Source organism: Chionomys nivalis, chromosome 12 (assembly GCF_950005125.1).
Source record: "Chionomys nivalis chromosome 12, mChiNiv1.1, whole genome shotgun sequence".
NCBI lineage: Eukaryota > Metazoa > Chordata > Mammalia > Rodentia > Cricetidae > Chionomys > Chionomys nivalis.
This window is the reverse complement of record NC_080097.1, coordinates 60164255-60188295: the sequence shown is the minus strand read 5'-3', so window position 1 is coordinate 60188295 and position 24041 is coordinate 60164255. Positions and strand designations below refer to the sequence as shown.

Genomic DNA, 24041 nt, shown 5'->3' with positions numbered 1-24041 from the left:
CACTGAAACAGAACTGTCTTGATCTAGATACTCTTTTGAGTTCTTTTGAAGCTCCGAAAACGGGGGCCCACCCCTTCGCCAGGGGATCCACTTTCCCGGGCTGGCACTTCCTCAGGACACATTTCCTGAGTGTTTCCTGTCTACAGAGTCTATGCTTGACACCAGAGATTTTGAGGTAACAGCTGGGCAAATAGGCTTGGAAAAGAGGAACTGTGTGGTCCATGACAGTCTACAGACAGTACTTCTCTGCCCAGCTGGGGAACCCATTGTGGTCCAATAAGTGGTTCCATCCCAACTGACTTCTTGTCCCCTCTCTTCAATGCTTTGTTCTCTTGAAATGCCTTTTTTCCTCTAGGCTGTGAGTTCGAGACCAGCCTGGTCTACAAGAGCTAGTTCCAGGACAGGCTCCAAAACCACAGAGAAACCCTGTCTCGAAAAACCAAAAAAAAAAAGGACAGAGGAACAGGCAGACTCAGTAGGTATTCGTGTTTATTGTGGGCTGGCAACAGCAAGGCTCAGGAGGTGGCATCATTCCTCGTCGTGCATTTTCTGCTGAAAAGGCAATAAGAGTTGTGAGGGCAAGGGCAAGATGGCCTGGGGAGGAATCCCTAGAGATTTCGGTGGCTTTTAGAAGACACCCTTGGAAAGATAGGGTTATCTCAGGGTTAAACTGAAGTCTTACGATAGGGTTGCTTGTGGTTTAGAATACAGACCTAGGGCTGCTGTGAGTGGGGGAGTGGATTCTCAGGCTTAGGTGTCTGTGGGACCCTCAGGTTTCCTTTTCCCTGTACTCCACATATCTAAATGCATGCAGGATATACATATAGCTGCTCAGAGCATCATGCATGCAGGGACATCCTGGTGAGAGCATGACTAGAAATCTCAGGGGAACCCACCTTGGCACCAATGTCACGGCTCTTCGCCCGCAGCTTGTTGACCTGGGACTCAGCGATGTCTGCCCTCTCCTCTGCCTCATCCAGTTCATGCTGCACCTTGCGGAACTTGGACAGGTTTGTGTTGGCCTGCTCCTCCTGTAAGCAGATAGAGGGGATGGGAGGATGGGATGAGAAGAACCATGGACTCCCAGATTCTCATGGTCCCTGTCCCTGAGCTGTTCCTCACCCAGCTCCTGCAACAACCCTCCCAGGGATGTCCTGTACTGTACCCTCCTCAAAGATCCTTCACGGCCACCTACTGCCCGATGCAGTAGATCCTTCACGGCCACCTACTGCCTGCAATGAACCAACCCATGCTGCCTGGCGTACCTGCTCAGAATCCAGATTCACTACATCTATTCCAGTTGTGCCTCAGATAGATGCCTGCAGACTTGGGGGATTTCTTCACAACAGGGCTCATCCACACAGCACCCACCATTTCTGCCCAGCCAGATTTCTTCTCTTTTGCTCTGTGTCTAATTGGTTCCCTTCCAGTCCCAGTTCCCTTGGCCCTCTCTCCTGTCCTCAGCGGCACCTGCCCCTGTTCTGTCCCTACTCCTCACTTGGCCCTACATATGTGGGCTCTAAGCAATGAGTCGACAGACACAGGGCTCATACAGCACTGGCTTTTGAACTTGGGGTACCAGATACAGCTCTGATTATACTAGACATGCAGGATAAATGCCTGGCCTGAAGGCCAGAGCAGAACCCCGTCTAGGCCCCACAGTGGCGGATACTGGCTCTCACTAGTAGGTGTGTTGATAAAAGAGGGAGAGAAAACTATCAACTCACCGCCTCCTCAGCCTGGCGCTTGTACGCCTTCACCTTCAGCTGCAGCTTGTCCACCAGGTCCTGCAGCCGCATCAGGTTCTTCTTGTCCTCCTCTGTCTGAAGGTGGATGGGAGGGAAAAGCCAGTTTTGGGAGAGAGGAGCAAGGGCAATCATTCCTCCTCCCTTGTTCTCTTCTGCTCCCCAGGCCTCAGCTGCTTCTCCCTCCAGTGGCTGTCAAGGGGTGCTGTCTCTCTTTGTACATCAAAGAGAATTTTAGTCGGGGACCCACAAATTAATGAGTGTTGGGGTACTGTGAGTGGGCAGAGGTTCTGAGGTTCTCAGAGCCACAGGGAACTTCTTAATATGGTCATATGCAGGGACAGGGTCTGCTGGCCTCTATCTGGTGGATGGAGGTCCCCTTGCAGCAACATGGGCACTTTCGGCCAGTGGTTCTAAGGTGACCAGAAGAGGAGTGGTAAAGAAAGCAAAAGAAAAGCTGGTGTCATCGTTGTCTAGATTATTCTAATTAACAAGCCAGAATCTGGGCAGCAAGGCCAGTGGCTCCGATGACCTTAGATAGTCCTGTCTCCATGTCATCTGATGCTCTAGGATGCCACTGCACGTTTGTCCCTGTGCCTCCTGTATCCACTTTTTAAATGGACCAATTTCCCTATCTCCTTAACATTCTCGTCCCAGAAATTGAGACTAGCAAGTCACTGGCCAATGTCAGCTGTACAGCTGGAGTTCTCAGACACTCTGGGAAGGTGCTCTAAGACCTTGGCTTCCCTTAGCTGCCCCAGTAGTTCCACAGGGGATCTGTTTTCTCCCATGAACTGACTCTTGTTCCTAAAGTGCCATATGGCATTTCTTTGTGTCTGGCTGGCAGAGGGTAGAACAATTTTCTGGACTATTCTGAAACATTCATTGTAGTGCTTTGGAATAAAAAAAAAAAACCCTGAGAAATGTTAAATGAAACAGTTTGGGAAAAATAGGAGTCTCTATTCACGCAAAAATTCCTGGGTTCAAGCTGAACTGCCTCCAGAAACTGTCAGAGAAACTGCAGAGAGCACCTAGAGGTGCTGGTGAGAAGTGGTGCCTGGCCTTAGTGAGGGATGGCACAGCCTAGAAAGGTCCTGTCTGAGCCCAGAAGTGGGCTAGGAAAGCCGTTGCTCTGTCCTGACCTGGTAGGTGAGCTCCTTGATGCGCCGCTCACTCTTCCTCATGCCCTTCACTGACTCTGCATTGCGCTTCTGCTCAGCCTCCAGTTCGTTCTCCAGCTCCCGAACCCGGGCCTCCAGCTTCTGCAGCTGCTTCTTGCCACCCTTGAGAGCGATCTGCTCGGCTTCATCCAGCCGGTGCTGCAGGTCCTTGATGGTCTGCTCCATGTTCTTCTTCATGCGCTCCAGGTGGGCACTGGTGTCCTGCTCCTTCTTCAGCTCCTCCGCCATCATGGCGGCCTGTGCACGGGAGGGGGACACGTGGTCTGTTCAGGTCCTCGTGGGCTCACTGAGCAGGCTGGGGAGATGCTGGCCTGGGGTGGGTAGGCAGGGCAGAGGACTCACGTCTGTGATGGCCTTCTTGGCCTTCTCCTCTGCGTTCCTACACTCCTGCACTGCTTCTTCCACCTCAGTCTGGAGCTGGGTCAGGTCTGACTCCATCTTCTTTTTCTGGTTGATGAGGCTAGTGTTCTAGATATGAATAGAGAAAAGATCAGATACATGCTTTATTGCTTGGTTCCATATTTTTTTCAGAGAAAACTAGAAGGTGTCATTGGAAGAAGAAGGGGAGGAGGAGGAGGCCACAGCAGCAGCGGCCATCTGTCTAAGGCTGGGGAGATGGCTCAGTCAGTGAAGTACCTGCCACACAGACATGACCTAAGTTCAGATCCCAGAAGCCGTGTGAAAGCTGATGTGGCAGCTGCGCACATCTGGAAACGCAGCGGTGCACATCTGGAAACCCAGTGCCTGGAGGTTAGAGGCAGGCGACGCCCATCAACCGGTCCAGCCAGTTGGTGAGCTCCACACTCAGGTCTCTCTTCTCTCAAGAGAGAAGAAGATGCCCAGGGTCAACCTTTGACCTCTACACACACGCACACTTATATGTACATGTGCTGTGCACGTACATGGACATACACAAATAAAAGTTAAACAAGCTTAGCTTTCAGGATATTCTTTACTTTCCCTTCCCCACGAGAATGAATATGGTCCAGGAAATTGCTCAGCTCTGAAGACGCCAAGGGCTGGAGTTTCACCTCGAGCCCTTTAGTAATTCATGTTTGTGTGTAGAACTGGGTAGTGCTCTAGGAGAAACCTGAAGATTTGAAGGAACAATAACTAGAAATGATTATACTTAGAGGAGTGTGTACTTGACTAAAGGAGAGGGTACAGTCAGGGGATGGTGTCACTTACACACGTGCTAAAGTATGGAACAAAATCACACAAAGCACCACAATAGTGTGGCACACTTGTTCTGAGTAGAGCCGGATACAGTGGGGGTTTATTTATTTATTTTTTATATTTATTTATTTATTATTTATACAATAGTCTGTCTGTGCGTATGTCTGCAGGCCAGAAGAGGGCACCAGACCTCATTACAGATGGTTGTGAGCCACCCTGTGGTTGCCGGGAATTGAACTCAGGACCTTTGGAAGAGCAGGCAATGCTCTTAACCACTGAGCCATCTCTCCAGCCCCTACAGTGGGGGTTTATAAAGCGGCGTCCTCTGCACAGTTTGCCTGGCAAGAAGATGTAGTCATGGTTCTTAGAAATATTTTTTAAAGTCCCGGTGTGTGTGTGTGTGTGTGTGTGTGTGCGCGCGCGCGCATGTGAGTCCAGGTGCCCACAGAGGCCAAAACATCAGATCTTCTGGGGTCAGAGTTATAGGACATTGTGGGACACCTGACTTGGGTGCTGGGGACCAAATTTAGCCCTTGCAAAAGAGCGGTAAACACACTTAACTGCTGAGCCATCTCTCCAGTCCGTTACATCTTTTTTTTTGTTTTGTTTTTTTTGTTTTTCGAGACAGGGTTTCTCTGTAGCTTTGTAGCCTGTCCTGGAACTCCCTTTGTAGACCAGGCTGGCCTCGAACTCACAGAGATCTGCCTGCCTCTGCCTCCCGAGTACTGGGATTAACGGTGTGCGCCACCACCGCCCAGCCCGTTGCATCTTTAAACTCCCAAGCTCCTATCTTTACAGATCAAACTGGAGGCTGCCTTCTAGGTCAAGACTATCAGATGACAAAATGGAGTCCATGGTCCCCAGATTTGTGACTTGATCATGACATACTTAGCTTCTGAGTCTCTTGCTCTTTCTCAAGGTAACAGTTCTCCAAGCTGCTACCAACAGATGAGATGAGAATGGACCCAAGAAGTAAGATACTTTGCAATCCTGCTTGACTTGTTCAAAAATAATCCTGTGTTCTGACACTCAGTGGGTTTCTGCACAGGGACCCTAACTTAGTCACCTGGGAGTGCAGCAGCTGCACCCGCTCGCTGGTCTCAATCAGCTCCTGCTCCGCCAGCTTCCGAGACCGCTCTGTCTGCTCCACCACAGCCCGCAACTCCTCCAGCTCGGCCTGCAGCAGGTTGTTGCGCCGCTCCACGATGGCAATGTTCTCCTTCAGGTCGTCATTGGCATGGACGGCATCGTCCAGCTGGAGCTGAGTGTCCTATGGGGAAAGTATGATGGGAAAGGGCATAGATCGTATGCCATCCAAACCTCCCATTTTGGGTCTGGCACACCCCACCCCATCCCTTCCAACAGCCTCTTGTCAACAGGAATGTAAACACCTATCTCATTGTTTATTCTCTAGTCCTGAGGCTCTGGTCCAGGAGGTAGGTGATTCCCACCTTCTCAAATTTGTTAACCCAGTTATTTCCTGTCCTTAACTATCCCCCATTCAAGTGTTAGCCAGGCCCAGCCCTGCTTAGCTTCCAAGATCGGACAAGATTGGGATAAAATGTTTTGGTTGTAGACCTTCTAGCATCTTTCTGGGCACTACACACATTCTGACTCACTACCTTCTGAGAGCCCTGGCTCCTGTTACCTTCAAGTGGGCCTGGGCATTCTTCAGGTGCTTCTGGGACTCTGAGGCTATTCTATTGGCCTGGCTGAGCTGGATCTCCATCTCGTTGAGGTCGCCCTCCATCTTCTTCTTCACCCGCAGGGCCTCATTGCGGCTGCGTGTCTCTGCATCCAGGGAGGTCTGCAGGGAGTCCACCACCCGCAGATGGTTGCGCTTGGCCTGCTCCATCTCCTCATCTTTCTCTGCCAGTTTCCGTTCGATCTCTGCCTTGATCTGGTTGAACTCAAGCTGGGCACGGAGGATCTTGCCCTCCTCGTGCTCCAGGGAGGCCTGGAATGGGAAGAGGAGTCGGAGATGGATAATCAGGGCTGAATCAGGTTGGGTGTTGGGGATGAGAGGATGACAGACTTTAACCGGGACTGTGACCAAGAAAGGAGCTGTGGTGATAGGCCCTGTACCCAGACTGCTGTGGGAGAGGAAATGCTGGACCCCTAGAGCCTCCTAACTCCTGGACCGTCTTCTGAAAAGAAAAGAATCTGACTTCTCCGTCACCAGACCTTTGGGACTAACTTAGCAGGAGTCCTGACCCGCCAAAATAAAATCACAGGAAAGGTTGAAGTTTCTATAGCCCTGTGGCTTCGTAGAAAAGCACAGTTACAATAGCTAATATGTAACAAATCCTTGACTGTGTTATCTTGATCCATCTTCATAACAATTATACACATAGTCTTATGAGGTGTATATATTAATTCTACTTTACCAATGAGGACAGCAAGGCACACAGACGGTCTCATGCCAGGGTTCAAACCCAGGTCATTTGGCTCTGGGGCCTGAGCTCCTCCCCAGCTATTTGAGCTGTCATTATGATGGCCAGATTCTAACTGGGAAGCAAACCTTCTGCCCTAAAATCAGACTGTGGCATTGTCCAGTGTGAAGACCTTAGCTTTGGAGGCAGTAAATGGTTACTGGGTACGTGATCTTCTACTAAGAATGGGAGCCAAGAGATTTTTGCCTTTGGATCGGGGTGACCCCTGTAAGGTAGGACACAATGGGACAGACTGGAGGGTGCAGGGAGAGCCAGCCCTTTACCTCAGCCTCCTCCAGGGCCGACTGCAGCTCCATCTTCTCCACCTCCAGCTGCTTGCGGACCTTCTCCAGCTCATGCACGTTTTTCCCCCCTTCTCCCAGCTGCTCAGTCAGGTCTGAGATCTCCTCTGAGCATCAGAGGACCAGAAAGATCAATATTGGGGGGCTGTGCGATCACACTTGGCCCTCCCCTGCCCTCGTGGCCCGCCCCGCCCCTCGGCCACACACCCTGGAGGTTCTTGTTCTCCCTCTTGAAGGTCTCCAGGTGCTCCAGGGACTCCTCGTAGGCATTCTTGAGCTTGAACAGCTCTGTGCTCAGGGAGCGCGCCTCCTTCTGGGACGACTCCAGCTCTGACTGGGACTCCTCATACTTCTGCTTCCACTCTGCCAGGATCTGCAGGGCAGGGGCACACGGTCCAGAGCTGCCCCAGGCCCCTCCCCTGCCTCCAAGGAGAATGCTCTGGCCTTGAGCTGGCACTGCCCCCACCAGCCCCGTGCACGCTGCCCGCAGCCCTGCTGTGAGCCTACCTTGTCGAAGTTCCTCTGCTTCTTGTCCAGGGCTGCGGCGGCGGCATTGGAGCGTTCCACGTCTACCATCAGGTCCTCGATCTCATTCTGCAGCCTGTGCTTGGTCTTCTCCAGAGAGGAGCACTTGGCGTTGACGGCCTCCACTGCCTCCTCTGCATCCTGAAGCCTCTGGGCCAGCTTCTTCCTGCCCAGGGGAATGTATGTGACTGTACTTGGGGCATCAAGGCTTTGACATGATCCCCTTCTTCCCAGTGTTGATGAGAAAAACCCCATTTCTCCCCAGTGCTCCCTGAGATCCTCGAACCCCAGTCTAGAGGAGGTGAGACTGCTGGTGCCTAGGACAGAGTCTTCTAGCATAGGCTGCTCAGTCCCCCTCCCCCACCACAGCAATTTGGAACCCCTCCAGGTTAGTTCCCCCAGGCTGAATGGCGATAGGTCCTCTGACCAACAAGCTTTTTGCTCGTCTTATACGTGAGTGTCAGGTATAACCCGGGCCAAAAGCTCACCCGTCAAAGGAAATACATCAGGGCCGGCCAGCCAGATGTTCCGGTGTGCAGGAGTCAGGTTTTCTCCCGGATGCCTCTGTGGTTCACCCGTCCTCCCCATTCTTCTATCCTCCCGCTCCAGAAGCCTTTCCTGTGTCTACTCTGCCTGTCTTCACAGCAGATGCCTCGCCCCTTTCTCTTTGCAAATGCAGGTGGTAGCCACAGAGGACTCACTTGGCTTCCTCCAGCTCCTCCGTCCTCTGGATGGCGTCCGTCTCATACTTGGTCCTCCACTGGGCCACCTCTGAGTTGGCCTTGGACAGGACACGCTGTAGCTCAGCCTTGGCCTCCATTTCCTCCTCATACTGTTCCCGCAGCAGGTCACAATCATGCCGGGCTGACTGCAGGGCGTGGGCCAGGGCGTTCTTGGCCTGGGAAGAGGTGGGCATCAAGGAGGTGAGAGCAAACCCAGCCTCCCTATCCTCTGGTTCTTATGGCTATTCATGTCAGTCAAAGTCCAGAATCACCCAAATAAAATGGATTCTCAACATCTTTGAGAGATTTTCATATGCCTACCTCTCTTCCTTATAAATAAGGAGTCGTTAAATGACCTAGAAGGGTCATTTAGTAGGGAGATAGGTGAATAGACTATCTCTGGATTCCAGGTGCATTTCTGCAGTTAATGTCATGACCAGGGGATGCCATCAAGCGTGCCCCGCTGTCATCACCTGGGCCTCACCTTGCCTTCCTCCTCCAGCTGCCTTTTGAGGTCCTCCATCTGCTGGGTATAGGAAAGTTTCCCTCGGGTCAGCTGGGAAATCAGAGCCTCCTTTTCTTCCAGTTGCCTGGCCAACTCACCTGGAGGTGGAAGGATGGGTTCATGGGTCACGGAACAGGGAAACCAAAGCTCCACCAAGGTCAGGCGAAGAGCCAGTCAGGGACACCCACCATTCTCCGTCTGCAGTTTGGCTCGCTGTGTGGTGAAGTCATTGAGGGAGCGCTGGGATTCTTCCAACTTTACTCTGTATTCGTTGGCCTGGTCCTCCAGTGTCCGTGACACTTTCTCCAGGTTTGCCTACAGGCCGTGACGAGCAGATGAAAGGTGAGTGTGGGAATGGCTAAAGCCGGCAGGGAGGAGGAGGAGTTGTGTGAACCCAGACCAGAGGAAGGAAGGAGATGTACTGAGCACAGAGGACAGGAAGGAGGGTGACATTGTCAGAGTAGAAGGGACTCAGTCTGGAGGGCACATGAATTAAGGAAAGATTAGTAGAAAAATGTAGGCAAAGGCTATGGAGAGGCAGAGCAGACAGGAGGCAAAGGCCAGTGGGGAATAAAGGAAGTAAGAATGACAAGAGATGGCAGAGAGGACAGGGCCCACCTTGGCCTTGATGATCTGCTCCATGTTGGAGGTGACATCGTCCAGCTCCAGCTTGAACTCGCTCTTCTCCTTCTCCAGCTTCTGCTTCACACGCTGCAGGTTGTCGATCTGCTCCCCCAGCTCGGCCACGCTGTCCGCGTGCTTCTTGCGCAGGGCCGCAGCTGTGGCCTCGTGCTGCAGGGTGGCCTCCTCCAGGTCCCTCCGCATCTTCTGGAACTCGGCCTCCCGCTTCTTGTTCATCTCTATCTGCACAGATGTGGCCCCACCGGCCTCCTCCAGCCGCTCACTGATCTCCTCCAGCTCCCGGGTCAGGTCTGAGCGCAACTTCTCCACCTTGGCCCTGGCTGTGCGCTCGGCCTCCAGTTCCTCCTCCAGCTCTTCGATGCGTGCCTAGTCAGGGACACGGAGGTTCAGACTGGACCTTGGACCCCTCCATTGAGGTCCCCACTCCAGAGCTGTGAAAGACTCCCAGGTACTAGGTTTCTAGCACTGGTTTTCAGCCATTGGGTACAGCTGGCAATGCCTGGAGACATTTTCAATCATGTGGACTTGGTGGAGGATGCTATGGCAGCTGTAAGGAGAATCAAGGGGTGCTGCTAAACACCCTAACTTGAACTGTCTATCATTAGGAATTCAGCTGATGCCAAAGTTTTGAGAATTTCCTAAAACCATCCCACACTCATTTTGAGCAGCTGCAGCTTAAGTGCTGAGCACCTGGACTTGGAGGGGGATCCTGAGACCTCATGAGATTATGAACCTTGAAGAATCCACAGTTTCACCCGACTCTGCTCCACCAACCATCATGCAGGAAAGTAAGCGTTCATGTCTTCATAAACATTTGCAGCAAGCTGCCTCAGACGCAATCAAATACTGTTGCCGTTATCTGAGCTAACCATGAAGTCTAAACAAATGCATTCCTCACTCTCCATGGGTTCCTTGGCTATGCTCAGGCCTGAGTTCTAACCTGATTGCTGCTTCCCAAGCCAGCCATGTGCCTGCAAGGTGCTCTCTTCTCTATACCCCACCTCGTTGTTGTAGCCTTGTCTTGGTCTTGGCTAGAATTGGAGAGGGCCCCACTTAGCATTTTGGTCTTTTGTCTCTGTAGGGAAGATCTGGGGGATCCCATTTTCTCGTGTAATGGACAGAGTGACTCCTGGGGTGGGAAAGAGGGGATCTACACTTCTGCTCTCAAGATGGAGAAGCTGGGACTTGACGCTCAGGGCCTACACTAAAGAGGGAGATGCTGTAGCCCAGAGCCAAGACCTGGTAAGGATAACAACATTGCTGTCTTCAAGAGGCCAAAGATCCCGGGGATGGCTCAGTATTCTGGCTAACCCAAGAGGATGGGAGAACAAACCACTCCTGAATGTGGGTAAGCCTTCATTTACAGCCTTACTGCCATAGCACAGCGAGAAGAATATTGACTGTCAGGGACGATAGGTGACTTACTCCAGGATGCCTGTGGGCGCTAGGCTGTGCTTGAGGTTAGTACCCAAGGACTGTGAACGAAGTAGCCTATGGGAGGGGGCTTAGTGAGGGCTTGCCTCACCCCTGTGCAGAGGGGGAGCAGAGAGGATCAGAGGAGCCCTCAACAGGCAGAGTGCATCTTGGGAAAAAGAAGCCCTGTTTCTAGGTATGATTCTTCCCAAACAGCTTTCCAAGAAGATGACATATTCTTGCTCAGTCATGGGAAGGCCAATGTTTCTGCATTGAAGAATGCTTGGGTCTTGGGCTGCCTGGAGTCCCAGATGTTGTCTAGAACCTTAAACAGCCTCCCCAGCCTGAAGGCTTTGACTCCCTTTGGCCACACTGAAAAGAAGGTCACCTGGTTTTCCTTCAGTTTCTTCTGCAGCTGAAGAGCCAGGGCCTGCTCATCCTCAATTTTACTGTTCTGCTGGTTGATGTCGAACTCTTTCCTGGAGAGGAACGGACATGGGACTGGTGATCTTTCTTTCGCTGGGCCTGTTTCCTTTTATTGCTTTATGCCAGAACCTGGTCCTGGCCCTGACAGTGGGGTGCAGCCTGGTGGCTTTCCCTTCCACTGTGCCCAGGGCAACCAAACTGGTGGAAATACAGCTCTCTGAACCATGGCTACCAGGCCAGACACCCTCGTCTGTCCCTCCTGCCCACCACAGTTCATACTTCTTGAGTTTTTCTTCCAGCTGAAGTTTGTCATTCTCCAGGTCCATGATGCTCTCCTGGGTTAGCTTCAGGTCACCCTCCAGCTTCCGTTTGGCTCGCTCCAGGTCCATGCGCACCTTCTTCTCCTGCTCCAGGGATCCCTCCAGCTGGTGGACAGAATATAATGAATAAATGCTGGAGAGGCAGAAATCCACAGTGTGTGTCTTAAAATTGAAGCCTAGTGAGGTTGGTACTCAAGCCTGCATAGAAATCCTGAAAACACAAAGGACTCAGAGATGCCTGATGAGGAACCACAGACAACGGGAAAGCCCTGGGGCTAGAAACGTTAGATGCTGAGGGAAGAACTCCCCACCTATGGGCACCAACTACAAAGTCTTGATCTGAGAGAAGGGGCACTTGGTTCTTGCTACTTACATCATCCACTTGCTGCTCCAGCTTGACTTTAGACTTGGTCAGAGTGTTGACCTTGTCTTCCTCAGCCTGCAGGTCATCCAGGGCCTGCTGGTGGGCCTCTTGCAGAGCTTTCTTCTCCTTGGTCAGCTTGGCAATGATCTCATCCAGTCCAGCCATCTCCTCTGTCAGGTTTTTAACCTGTCCCCCAAAAATGAATAAAAATTAAAAAAAACTCATCACATTGCTTTTAGGGTCAAAAGATGTCATCCCAGAGACACCTATAAAGATGCTACCAACTAGGCCCATACTCTGGTCTGGAAATCTTCAGGAAACGTGGGATGACCCAGAGGAAGCTGGCCTCACCTTGTTCTCTGTGGCGTGCTTCTCCTTCTCCACCTTGGCCAGTGTCAGCTCCAGGTCATCAATGTCCTTCTTGAGCTCCGAGCACTCATCTTCCAGCTTGCGTTTCTTGGCCGTGAGCTCAGCATTCATCTCCTCCTCGTCCTCCAGCCTCTCGGTCATCTCCTTCACCTTGGCCTCCAGCTGGATCTTGTTCTTGATCAGCTGGTCGCAGCGCTCCTCTGCATCATTGAGGTTGTCTTGTTCCTGGGGGAGGAGGGAGAGAAGAAGCTAATGGTTAAAGAGAAGAAAGATGCTGGGTCTTTTAGAGGGTGAAGCTTCTGGATTCTCATACTCCGGAGATGGACAATACCTAGGAGACAGAGAGAGAGGGAAGAGAAAGTATGTGGCTTCATGTGACAAGGAGGTGCACTCTTGGTACAGAGAGGTGTGGAGTTGTGGGAAGTATGACCAAAGTGTGGGGTGAGGAAGTTAACAATGGCTATGGGGCCTCACCGCCTGCACTTGGAGCTGCAGGTCATTCTTTTCCTGCAGCAGGGACACCATCTTTTCCTCCAGCTCCTTGCGACGAGCCTCAGACTTCTCTAGTGAGTCTTTGACTCGTCCAAACTCCTCCTTCATGTTGGCCATCTCCTTCTCCGTCTCTGCACTCTTCAGCAGCGGCTTGATCTTGAAGTAGAGCTTCATCCATGGCCAGTTCTTGACCCCCATGAAGGCCCGGATGTTCCACTGGATAACTAGGAGGGCATCCCTGACAAGAAAGTGCGGAATTAGGAAGAACACTAGAAGGAAGTCTCCTCAGTTATGGTACCAGTTGCATTGGCCTCCTCCACCTATGCAAGTTTGTAGATGCCAACGACAAGGGGGCATTGTAGCCTCACCCCCGTGTGTCCTCCCAACCCAAGATCTCTACACTGAATTGGGATTCATGACCTGGTGATTTCAACAATGTGCTCAATGATTCATTTTTAGGAGACCTTCAAATAAGTTAGAGATTATGTAGTATTTTACATCTCAGAATGTCGGTGAGCATGTCATGAAGCATAAAAGCAAAATAACTGCTTGGGAACCCACCCCGTGAGCAGGAGATGGAGCCTTCAGATGTCGAGGTAGCGGTCTGCTCCTCCCTCCACCTCCTCGAGCCTCTACCAGAAGCAGCCGTTGCTGCTGTCCATATTGGTTTCCATTTTTTTACTTATTTTTTTTTTTTTGCTTGTGGTAGTGCACACTTTTTATCTCCACTCAGGAGGCAGAAGAGGGCAAATTGCTGTGGAGGCCAGCCTGCTCTACATGTTGAGTTCCAAACCAGCCCTGAATACATAGTGAAATATGGTCTCGATTTTTTAAAATTTGCACATGTGTGTGCATGTGTTGTATGTAGACACATGTGTGGGTGTACATGCCCGTGCATGCCTAGAGGCTAGAGGAGGACATTAGGTGTCTCTGTCATTCTCTGCCTTATTCTCTTGAGACACTGCACCTGGGACTCACCATTTCGGTTAGGCTGGTATCCAGCCAGCGTGAGTGATCCCCCTGTCTCTGTACCCCACACTGCTGGGGCCCCAGGTTTATGCAGCCACACCTGGCTTTTCATGTGACTGCTGGAGATGGAACCTAAGTGCTCTTGTTTGTACATGAGCCGTTTCCCCAGCTCCTCATTTCCTTCTTGAAACAAACACTACAACAACATACACAAGTAGCTTGAATCAACGCATTTTCGAGCGGGATAGTGGTGGCACACACTGTTAGTTCCAACACTTGCGAGGCAGAGGCAGGAGGATCTCTGTGAGTCAAGACCAGCCTGGTCTACAGAGTGAGTTCCAGGATAGTCAGGGCTATGCAGAGAAACCTTGTCTCAAAAAACAAAGAAACAAAAACAAGAAATAAGTAAAATGCATTTCTGTTTTTATTATTTCTGAGTTTTGTTAATAACTACTGTATCATACTGAATGTCTGCTGTATGACTTGCTTTTCTTCCCTTAGTGATTTATGCTTTTAAAGTTCATATGTATTATCTACCATGTAACCAAAGTTTAGCCATTTTTGCTGTTTTATAGTATCTCACCAAGTGGCTGGAATACTATTCAGCCACTTCCCTTTAGAGGGAAACTGAGGTTGTCTCCAGGTTTCTGCTCTTAAGATTAAGACCTCTATGAAAACTGGGGTTTTGTCTCATGGTGCACACGTGAAGGGGTTTCTCTGTGGGGTTGTATTCAGGAGTGGAATGGGGAAATATACATTGATTAAAAAAAAGTAAAGACATGAAAGCACAAGGGGACTAGTTAGGAATAAGAAGGGGTCAGCAGGAGTGCTGGGGGAGGGGCATGGGTGAATATGATCACGGTGCATTGAATATATGTATGAATTTGTCAAAAGCTTAAAAAATTAAGATATCTGATAGTTCAACTTCAAAGAAAAGAATAGGGCTGGTGAGATGGCCCAGCTAACAAAGACTCTTGCCATCAAGGCTCACGGCCTGAGTTCAGTCCCTGGAACTGACCACGGGAGAAGCAGAGAACTGACCCCTGCGAATTGTCCTCTGACCTCTGTATGCACCACGGCTCATGCACAGACACACATGCCACCTACACGGGCACACACAAAATAAACACATAAATGTAACATATTCTTTAAAAGAGAGAGAATAAGAGCTGGTGAGTTGGCTCAGCAGGTAAAAGCTGCAGTCCTGCAGACCTGCGTGACCCCTTGGACCCAAATGGTAGAAAGAGAGACCCAGGTCTGTGGATTGTCCCCTGACTTTCATAGATGTGACACAGCACCCCCCATAAATAAATGAATCTAATCGAAAAACTACGTACATTAAAAAGAGAATAAAATGTTTTTCAAAATCCTATACCAGTTTATACATCTACAAGTATTAGATCAGACTTCTTAGTTAATCCAGTGTTTTGACACGTCATTGGAGCCTTTAAAAAAAGTAGTTCAAAATGAAAGCTATTGGAGTGCAGCTACTTGTCCAAATCCCTAGCAAGTGGCGGAGCCAAGATCTGAACCAGATCATCTGTTTGGCACTGCTTGCCTGACTCTCATCTGACACCCCTCCCTCCACTCCTGTCTCACCTGCGTTCTACCATCTTCTTGAACTCAATGCGCATGAGCTGGCCTCGGGACTGGGCCTGGATTCTGGTGATGATGCGGCTCAGCCTCTCATCACGCATCTCCTCCAGCAGCCCTAGCAGCCCCGCCTTGAAGAACACCTGTGGGCAAGTGGGTAGAACCAGCGTGGGGCACAGCCGCAAGGGAGGGTGACCAGGGTAGAGGTGGGTGGAAGATTGTTCAGTGAGCTTCCAGGTACCCACCACCTGTGCATTCTAGGTCTGACTGTGGGAATGCAACCATCTCAGCTGTGGCACTCAGTATGGCACCTGCTCTGCACCCATTCCGTGCAGCTCTAGACTCACCTTGGTGTGACCAAACTTGTACTGGTTGTGGTCAATGTCCAGGGAGCCCAGCAGCTTCTCAGCCCCTTTCCTGCTATCAATGAATTGGCCCTCAGGGATGGCTGCTGGGTTCAGGATGCGGTACCTTGGGAGGGAAGTTCTCAGAGTTATTTGCATTCTGGGTGGGTGTGGGTTTGCTCTGCCTGCAGAATTCCAGGGCAACCATAGGCCCCCACTCCCACCAAAGCAGTCCACCCCTGGCTCCCTGAGCCCTGGGGGCACCCCCTGGGCACCCCTTACCCACCTCTGCCGGAAGTCCCCATAAAGAATTCTGTTGGGGAAGCCCTTCCTGCAGATGCGGATGCCCTCCAGCACGCCATTGCATCGCAGCTGGTGCATGACCAGAGGGTTGTCCATCACCCCTGGGGCAGCAGAGCAGAAGGGAATCAGTCTCTGGGTAAGTGGATGCCAGGCAGTCTCCCCTGACTAAAACTTTTCCCATGGCTCACCTGGCGCCTTCCGCTCATTGGGGATGATGCAGCGCACAAAATGAGGGTGGGTGGTCCTCAGGTTTGTCATCAGCTTGTTCAGATTTTCCTGGATATGAGTATAGAGGGGAATCAGGGACCTTACGTACCTGCCCTTGGGCACCCGAGCCCTGGGCTGCAGAGGCTCCATCACCAGGACCACCCAAAGGAAGCAGAGTGAGCTCTGTTTCATGTAGTGTTTAAGTACCAAAAAATGACCACGTAACTGGCTTCTGTCCTTCCCACACACATAGCATCAGGACAGAGGCCCGGGTTTACCCACTCCAGGTGTTCTGCGATCTCTGGGTTCTTACCCGGTGGAGAGCAGACACTGTCTGGAAGGATGAACCTTTTTTCTTTCCTCCTTTGCCTTTCCCGCTGTCGCCTAACAACATGAGAAGGACCCATGAGCAAGAACCTAAAAACACAGGCGCTCCTGGGCAAGGGCAGAGCTCTGGTCCTCAGGGGTTGTGTGACTTGGGCAAACTATTTTCCATGAGGGTGGAAGTAACTGCCTCCAGAAGCTAAGGAGAGTGCAGGCTAAGATAAGGCTGGAAACACCGCTACTGCCCTGTCTTCCCCTCTCCTAACCCCGCCTTCAAGCTCTTTCCACTTTCAACTCTTTTTCTCCTTCACCGGAGTCATTTCAAACCACACCTGTTCTTCGTTCTCTGGAGCCTCATCTGTCCGACCCTTACTCAGCTATCTTCTCAATGTGTACTGAAATTTTTCTACATTGTTTTGTGCTGGGCGTCTGATGGAAATGTGTGTGCCCCCCCCCCTTGCTAACCTCCAGCTACTCCCAGTCTTCAGGGGACTGGCACAAGGTAGGGGAAGGTGCAGGCCAGTGTAGGACTGGTGGGGCCTGGCTGCTGTCTCTGGACCCCACACTTGTGGAAACTCCCTAGCCCATTGTAGGGGCAGTTCCCTTACCAGTGTCGGCAGACGCATAGGTGGAGAAGAGTGTGGCCATGAGCTTGAGGGAGGACTTCTGGTACAAACCCACCACCGTCTCATTGAGGGGGTCCTTGTTCTTTTCCAGCCAGCCCATAATGTTGTAGTCCACGGTACCAGCGTAGTGCACCAAAGAGAAGTGGGCTTCCTGCTTCCCCTTGACATTGCGAGGCTTCTGGAAGTTGTTGGACTTGCCCAGGTGGTTGTCGTACAGCTTGGCCTTGAAGGTCATGTCTGAGGCCTTGGGGAACATGCATTCTTCCTCCAGGATGGACATGATGCCCATGGGCTGAGAGCACAGAGCGAGGAGAGAAAGAATCCCCGATTACACTTCCAGGTTTCTGGAGTCCCACACTCTGACAGGAAGACCCTACAGACCTGCATTGCCAATGAGGGTGCCTGGGCAGAGCCTCTTGGAAGTTATTATTATTGTTGTTGTTATTGTTATTATTTTGAGACAGGGTTTCTCTGTGTAGCCCTGGCTGTCCTGGAACTTACTCTGTAGACCAGGTTGGCCTTGAACTCACAGAAATCCTTCTGCCTTTGTCTCCCAAGTGCTGAGATTACAGGCATGCGCCACCACTGCTTGGCTGATAATATTCTTAATTAACCTACATCCAATTGCATCTGGAGCTACCCCACATAATTTTCCCCTCAATAGCACAATAGCTTTGCATTCCTAATGACTCCCCTCAAGGTCTGCAAAGACTAGAAACAAGCTACTTTTCAGGTTAGGGAGAGATATGTGTCCACAGGCTACAGGGGCAAAAGATCCCTGTCAGCAGCAATTCAAAAGTTGTTGTTGGTGGGCCATCTAGGTTCTGAAAACCATTTTGTCCTTTAAAGAATGTATGTTTTGGCTTTCCTTGGGGCTAGAATTCTTTTGAATTTGATGACGCTGGAAACTACTACTCTAGAAAGATACATATGCCTCTCTCATAGTTTAGGGAAGTCTGTGGTCCCTGGAAAATGAGAACCTTGGTCTATAATTCAAGCAATGACTCAGCTTGTGGGAAATCCCCATTTTGGGAGGACGGTGGCTGACCGCGTTGCAGGTCAGACGCTGGGCTGTGGCCTGTATCAAAGAGCAAGGCACTGCAAGCAGTCACCATGGCATGGGGGGCACGGACTAGAGATTGGTTATTTCTCAGTAAGCAGGAAGCACAGACATTTCCAGGCTCTGTCTAGAATCCTTCCATGAATGATATCTCTTATGTGACAGAAAAGGGTAAGGAGTCCCTGGAAAGTGACCATCTTATACTGGAAAAAGAAAAGAAACTTTCCTCCACGTCTGAGGAAAGAAGAAAGCACTTGTGGGTGCCTGTGACCTCACCGCAGTGGGTGAAACTGGGTCTGGGAAGCAGCTTGGGATTCTGGGGACTGTAGTTTCCTGAGGGTAGAGAAGATGGAACTACTGCTTTGTCTGGATTGTCAGGGAAGAGAGCTTAGGAGCCCGGCACACCTTCTCGATGAGGTCGATGCAGGCCTGCAGGTCCATGCCGAAGTCGATGAATTCCCACTCGATGCCTTCCTTCTTGTACTCCTCCTGCTCCAGCACGAACATGTGGTGGTTGAAGAACTGCTGCAGCTTCTCGTTGGTGAAGTTGATGCACAGCTGCTCGAAGCTGTTGAACTGGAGGGTGTGACAGCCAGTCAGGCAGGCTGACTGAGGGTCTGAGTGGCCATGGGGCCAGCTGAGGGCTGTGCCACACACCTGCCCCACACCGAGCCCAGCACAGGTCATGACAGGGAAGGGACGGGAACTGGCTCTGTCACTCTATGATCCCCACTGCCATCCTGGGCCTGGCCCACAGCTGGCCCTCCACACGTGACCAAAGGTGTGAGTGAGTAGGTGAGGGACAAGTGGCGTCCCAGGCAGGCCAGGGTTCCCAGACTCACATCGAAGATCTCAAAGCCGGCTATGTCCAGGACACCTATGAAGTACTGGCGTGGCTGTTTGGTCTCCAGGGTTGCGTTGATGCGAGTCACCATCCAGTTGAACATCTTCTCGTACACTGACTTGGCCAGTGCCCCGATGGAGTAGTACACCTGCTGGACACTCTGCCCCTTGGTGACATACTCGTTGCCCACTTTGACCCGAGGGTGGCACAGCCCCTTGAGCAGGTCGGCTGAGTTCAGCCCCATGAGGTAGGCGGACTTGTCAGCATCTGATCGACAAGGACAGTAGAAGTGATTTCAGTGCCTCCCTTCCTTGTCCCAGTTAACTTCTGATCAGTGTGGCCATGGGTCCACTTGCCAAGGCCTCGTCCCAACACATCCTCCACTCCCTCTCTCTATACCTCAAGCCTCCATTCCTCCAGCCTGCCTGGGACCTTACTGAAGAGTAGGCCCGGCAGAAGGGCCTGGCCCTGGGTGAAGACGTTGGCTACTGATCTTATTCAGCTCCCAGTTTCCCCCCACTTTCTGGATGATAGTCCGAACGACTTTGTTGCCAACCTAATTCCTTGTTGAGTGAACTGTTGGGCACACATGGAGGGTTCAGCCCCTGGTGACTGTCCTCTGCATGTAAGGTCAATAGGCCTGTTCAGCCCATGAGAACCTAGGGGTCTCTCAACACTGCCCCTCTCCCACACCTTCTGTGCCATCCGGCTCCGCCTGCTCCTCTCGCTGCTTCTGCTTGAACTTCATGTTCCCATAGTGCATGATGGCGCCAGTCAGCTTATAGACACCAGCCTTCTCCTCTGCTGTGAAGCTCAGCACATCAAACGCGCTCTGGGACAGAGGGAGAGACATGGGGGTTGAGTGGAGGACGATCCAGGAGCTCTCCAGAACCCCCAAAAGCATCTCCAGTCGCCTCGCTCACATCGGTGGCCAGAAGCTCCTCAGAGTCATCGATGGAGGCCACAGACACCTCTCCCTGGGATACGAAGGCGTAGTCGTAGGGGTTGTTGGTAACCAGCAGCATGTCTGTGCCAAGCAGGGAGGGCAAGGTGGGGATGGGGGAGAAGGAGGTAGAGAAGGGGAAGGAGGAGGGAATGGAGGAGAATTGGAGGGAGATAGGACAGTGGGGAGGTAGAGAAGAGGACAGTCACTGAGGGCCAATGAGAGAACGCAAAAGAAGTAAAAACACACAAGCAAAAAGTCCCAAGGCCAGAGTGAAAGGGAGGGAGAAAGACAGTGGACCAAAGAGAAGTGTGTGGAGAGAAGGAGGAAGAAAACGGGGAGGAGAGACAACATGGCAGGCAAGAGAGGAAAGACAAAAGGGGGGCAAGGCACTTGATAATGCATCCAGAGAGGTGTGGTCCAGCAGGGAGGAGGAAGACAGGAGCAGAGGAAAGAGGAAACAGGGAGGATGGATAAAGCCAGGGGAGGAGCCCACGGGGGGCCTCTGGGGAGGGCCGTGGGCAATGGTCAGGCTGGCCTTACCCAGCAGCTCTGGCTTCTTGTTGGACAGGATCTGGTAGAAGATGTGGTAGTTTCTCTCAGCCTTGAGCTGGAAGATCACCCGGGACTTCTCCAGAAGGTCTGAGGAAAGGAGAACGAGGAGGACAGGCAGGTGAGAGGAGAGAGACAAGTCAGCAACAGAGCGGGATCAGAGCGAGAGGCTCCCACACCACAGTGAAGACTCCCAGGGAAAGACTGGTTCAGGAAAGAATGTTAACACTGAAAACCAGGCAATGAGAAGATGCAGCTGTACAGAGGGACGGGAGCAGGTGTGGTGGTACTCACAGGTCTCTATGTCGGCAGAAGCCAGCTTTCCGGTGGCCCCGAAGTGGATCCTGATGAATTTCCCCTGTGGGTAGACCAGACAGAGTGAAGGCGCTGGTCAGAAATATGTACTCACATCTTGGATGTCAGCCCGAACAAGAATGCCCTGGATGATTCTAGAATGTAAATGGTCTATTTGATGTCGTAGTTTAGTATCAGCGGAAACTAGGAGAAGGCAGCTCATGCCCAGACACCAGTGAGAAGCTGGGAGGGAAACAGCAGCCAGGCTTGTTCTACGCCACAGCCCCTCTCTGTGGCTTTCACCTCATCCCCTCCTGCCAGTGTTCAGTAAGGCAGCTGGTATCACCCCTGTTCTACAAGTGAAGGGCTTGGGGCTCAAGGAGGTTGATGACTTGCTCAGCATGTAGAAATTCAGGCCTTTGGGCCCAGGGTGTGGTAAAAAAGGGAAGAAATGTTGAAAATGTTCATAAGAGATTTCAAATATGACCCAAATCTACTCTACCACACCTCTGGAGAGTTTGGGTCTCTTTCCTGGGTTCCCAGAACTCAAGGAGCCAGATTGGGTCAGGAGTGTGTGTGTGCGCGCGCGTGCGCACGCGTGTGTGTATGTGCACGTGTGTGTGTATATGTGCATGTGTGTGTTGTGTGTGTACGCGTGCATGTGCGTGTGTGTGTGTGCATACACATGTACTTAATGATATCCAAAACCCAGGTGCGATATAATCAACCAATTATGTTGACTGTTGGCCAAATAGAACTGCCACCAATTTCTTGACCAGTTTGGATGAGACCATGGTAGTGGTCCAGGATCACTCACGAATCTGGAGGAGTTGTCGTTCCTGACGGTCTTGGCATTGCCGAAGGCTTCCAGGGCGGGGTTAGCCTGGATAATCTGGTCCTCCAGGGTGCCCTGTGAGAGGAGCAGAAGTTTGGGGATTCATCTTCCACTCACTTCCAGACAGTTTTGATTGGCCAGCTGCCTACACCGCTCCTCAGGAGCAGGGCTGGGTGGATGACGAGTCTTCAGGCCACACGTGTGCCCTGCCAGATGGATCTTCCGCGCTAATCCCACAAGCCCTACTTGCAAGCCTGCAGCTCCTCTGCTGAGCCTGTGACCCATGCTCACCTTGTTTGCACTGGGATTGTCCTTCTTGCGGTCTCCTATGGCCGCAATGCTGGCAAAGTACTGGATGACACGCTTTGTGTTCACCGTTTTCCCTGCTCCGGATTCTCCGCTTGAGGCAAGAAGGGACAGTCAGAGCCCAGGAATTCCACTATTGTTCATACAGAGTTCTCCATGCCCTTTCTGTCCTAGCCCTGGCCACCAGAGCCCAGCACTACAGAAGAAGCCTTCTAATAAGAGACCAGGTCCCATACCTTTGAATTATAGCCTGAAAGCACTCTTTCCCACCTGCACCCCAAGAATTGGCCTGGGAAAACCCACCCAAAACCCCTGTGAGAGATTAGTGCTTGCTCACGTGATAAGGATGGACTGGTTCTCCCGATCTGGAAGAGAGAAGAGGAGAGACAATGGGTTGGGGCTAGGTGGGGGCTGGGGTGAGGGGACACAGGCCAGGACATCAGGCTCACCTGTCAGCATGTACTGATAGGCGTTGTCAGAGATAGAGAAGATGTGGGGCGGGGCCTCGCTCCTCTTCTTGCCCCTGTAGGCAGCCACCACTTCAGCGTTATACACTGGCAGCCACTTATAGGGGTTGACAGTGACACAGAAGAGGCCTGAGTAGGTCTGAGCAGAAGACAAAGATGGTGTGTGGTCGATAAGGGGAGTCTAGGCCTGGTGGGGATGGCAGTCAGAGGCATCCCTAGACACATCAGCTGGGCAAGAGGAAGCTGGGTTTGTGAGCCCCCTAGCCTGTGTAGGCCTCTGCAGTGTGCACCCGCCACTCACGTAGATCATCCAGGCTGCATAGCGCTCCTTGAGGTTGTACAGCACGGCCGGCTCGTGCAGGAAGGTCAGCATGGCCATGTCCTCAATCTTGTCGAACTTGGGCGGGTTCTGCTGCAGCACCTGGTCCTCTTTTATGGTCACCGTCTAGAGGAGGAGAATGGGTGATGGGATGGACGACCACTTTCCTGTGGGCTCTTGTCAGATCGTTCTCTTCCCAGGACACAGCTGACTTGCCATCATTCCCCTAGTTCTTAGGGGACAAGGGTCCCAGCTTCCTGCCCCTAACTCACTAGGACTCAGGCCCCGGGTGGTTTCCTGCCCACGCTCTAAAGATCTTCTAGGGTTCCTTTCTCTTGCCAACCCCATCCCTATCCAGTGGCCATCTCTTTTCTGCTCCCATGTTTTAAATATATAAAGGCAAAGCTGGGGACTAGCGGCTGTAAAATCGGGGTCCACTTGTCATGTGTGACCCTTGGGCTGTCTCCTGGACACAGTCCTCAAGGGCACCGCTGCTCGAGGAAAACTTTTCCCCCTGTGGGAAAGCAGCACACCCCAACTCTGCACTCCTCATCAGTCCCAGCTGGGGCTCGACTGATATCAGTTTGCTATGCCTTGATGCCAATAGCATCTGGCAATAGGGATGCAGGTGTTTTTACAGAGGAAGAGGATGTGCCTTCGTAGTAGCCAGAGTGGGCTGAACCGGGTTGTAACTATCAATCCACACATCCTTGTGAAGCACACCCGTGAGGCACACAACTCTGGGCCCTGCTGGTGACAGGGTGAGAGTCTCATGGGTAGACCGAGCACCCAGGGAAAAGGGGGCACTTAGGTGCATCGCTGCCTTAGGATTCAGCTCTGCCCCTTATGCCCATCTGGGCCTGCATCTGCTCTTGGTTTAGGGGAAGGGAATTGGAGAAAGGGGATTCTTGGGGGAAACTGAGGCACAGACAGGAGGCATGCAACTGCCAGAACAGAGGTCTGTCTTTAATGCCGTTCTTGGGTCCTTAATCTACAGACCTCCCTGAGGAGGAAGACAGCATCCATCCTTTCCGGCAAGAGAGCTTCTCTTGGGTTACACTGGGATGCACCTGCTTAGGTTTTCCTGAGAAGGTTCTGGTCCTGGGGTTCTCAAGGGGACATACCTTGGCATTCCCACCCTTTTCTCAGGCACCTTAGATCCTACCACAGGTGGCTCCACCCTGACCCCTCTCCCAAAGCTGCCCCACCCGTGCCTGGCTTGCCACAGGTGCACATACCTTGCCATTCTCAGTTTCGGCAGTGACCTTGCCCCCCTCCCGGGACACTATCTTGGCTTTAACGTACTCCTCCTTGTCATCAGGCACAAAGCACTCTGTGCGGATGTCAAAGGGCCGAGTTTGGGCCTCTAGGCGCTCCTTCTCTGATTTGCGGAGGTACTGGGCCGCTGCCCCAAAATCGGCCATCTGGGCATCCGTCATCT

The 24041-nt window shown here is 51.9% G+C and overlaps 1 protein-coding gene across 2 annotated transcripts; it reads right to left on the bottom strand.

The window, feature by feature from the left end:
• Positions 1 to 478: 478 nt before the first annotated feature.
• Positions 479 to 24041, bottom strand: LOC130884600 (myosin-6). 2 transcript variants are annotated; one of them, XM_057785679.1, is made up of 37 exons: positions 23839 to 24041; positions 22583 to 22726; positions 22264 to 22420; positions 22152 to 22179; positions 21800 to 21908; positions 21491 to 21583; positions 20674 to 20737; positions 20371 to 20469; positions 19808 to 19911; positions 19578 to 19716; positions 18883 to 19151; positions 18446 to 18616; positions 16963 to 17272; positions 16344 to 16414; positions 16012 to 16099; positions 15807 to 15924; positions 15524 to 15647; positions 15183 to 15319; positions 12597 to 12852; positions 12105 to 12347; positions 11763 to 11939; positions 11349 to 11494; positions 11032 to 11122; positions 9207 to 9596; positions 8777 to 8903; positions 8568 to 8686; positions 8063 to 8259; positions 7344 to 7527; positions 7044 to 7209; positions 6819 to 6943; positions 5751 to 6059; positions 5169 to 5372; positions 3269 to 3394; positions 2888 to 3163; positions 1728 to 1823; positions 897 to 1031; positions 479 to 552 (listed from the first exon to the last, which is right to left on the bottom strand). In XM_057785679.1, exons 1-37 carry the CDS (start codon positions 24037 to 24039, stop codon positions 529 to 531), a joined length of 5817 nt encoding a protein of 1938 aa, XP_057641662.1. In that variant the 5' UTR covers positions 24040 to 24041; the 3' UTR covers positions 479 to 528. The 2 variants fall into 2 exon arrangements, with proteins under 2 accessions (XP_057641662.1, XP_057641663.1); XM_057785680.1 differs by having other exon boundaries at positions 479 to 549.

Coding starts and splice junctions, on each gene's coding strand:
- LOC130884600 (XM_057785679.1), bottom strand. CDS start 24,039: ATGACGGATGCCCAGATGGCCGATTTTGGGGCAGCGGCCCAGTACCTC. Junction 15,925..16,011: donor CAATGAGCGGAAGGCGCCAG/GTGAGCCATGGG, acceptor CTGCTGCCCCAG/GGGTGATGGACAACCCTCTG. Junction 8,687..8,776: donor CAAACTGCAGACGGAGAATG/GTGGGTGTCCCT, acceptor TTCCACCTCCAG/GTGAGTTGGCCAGGCAACTG.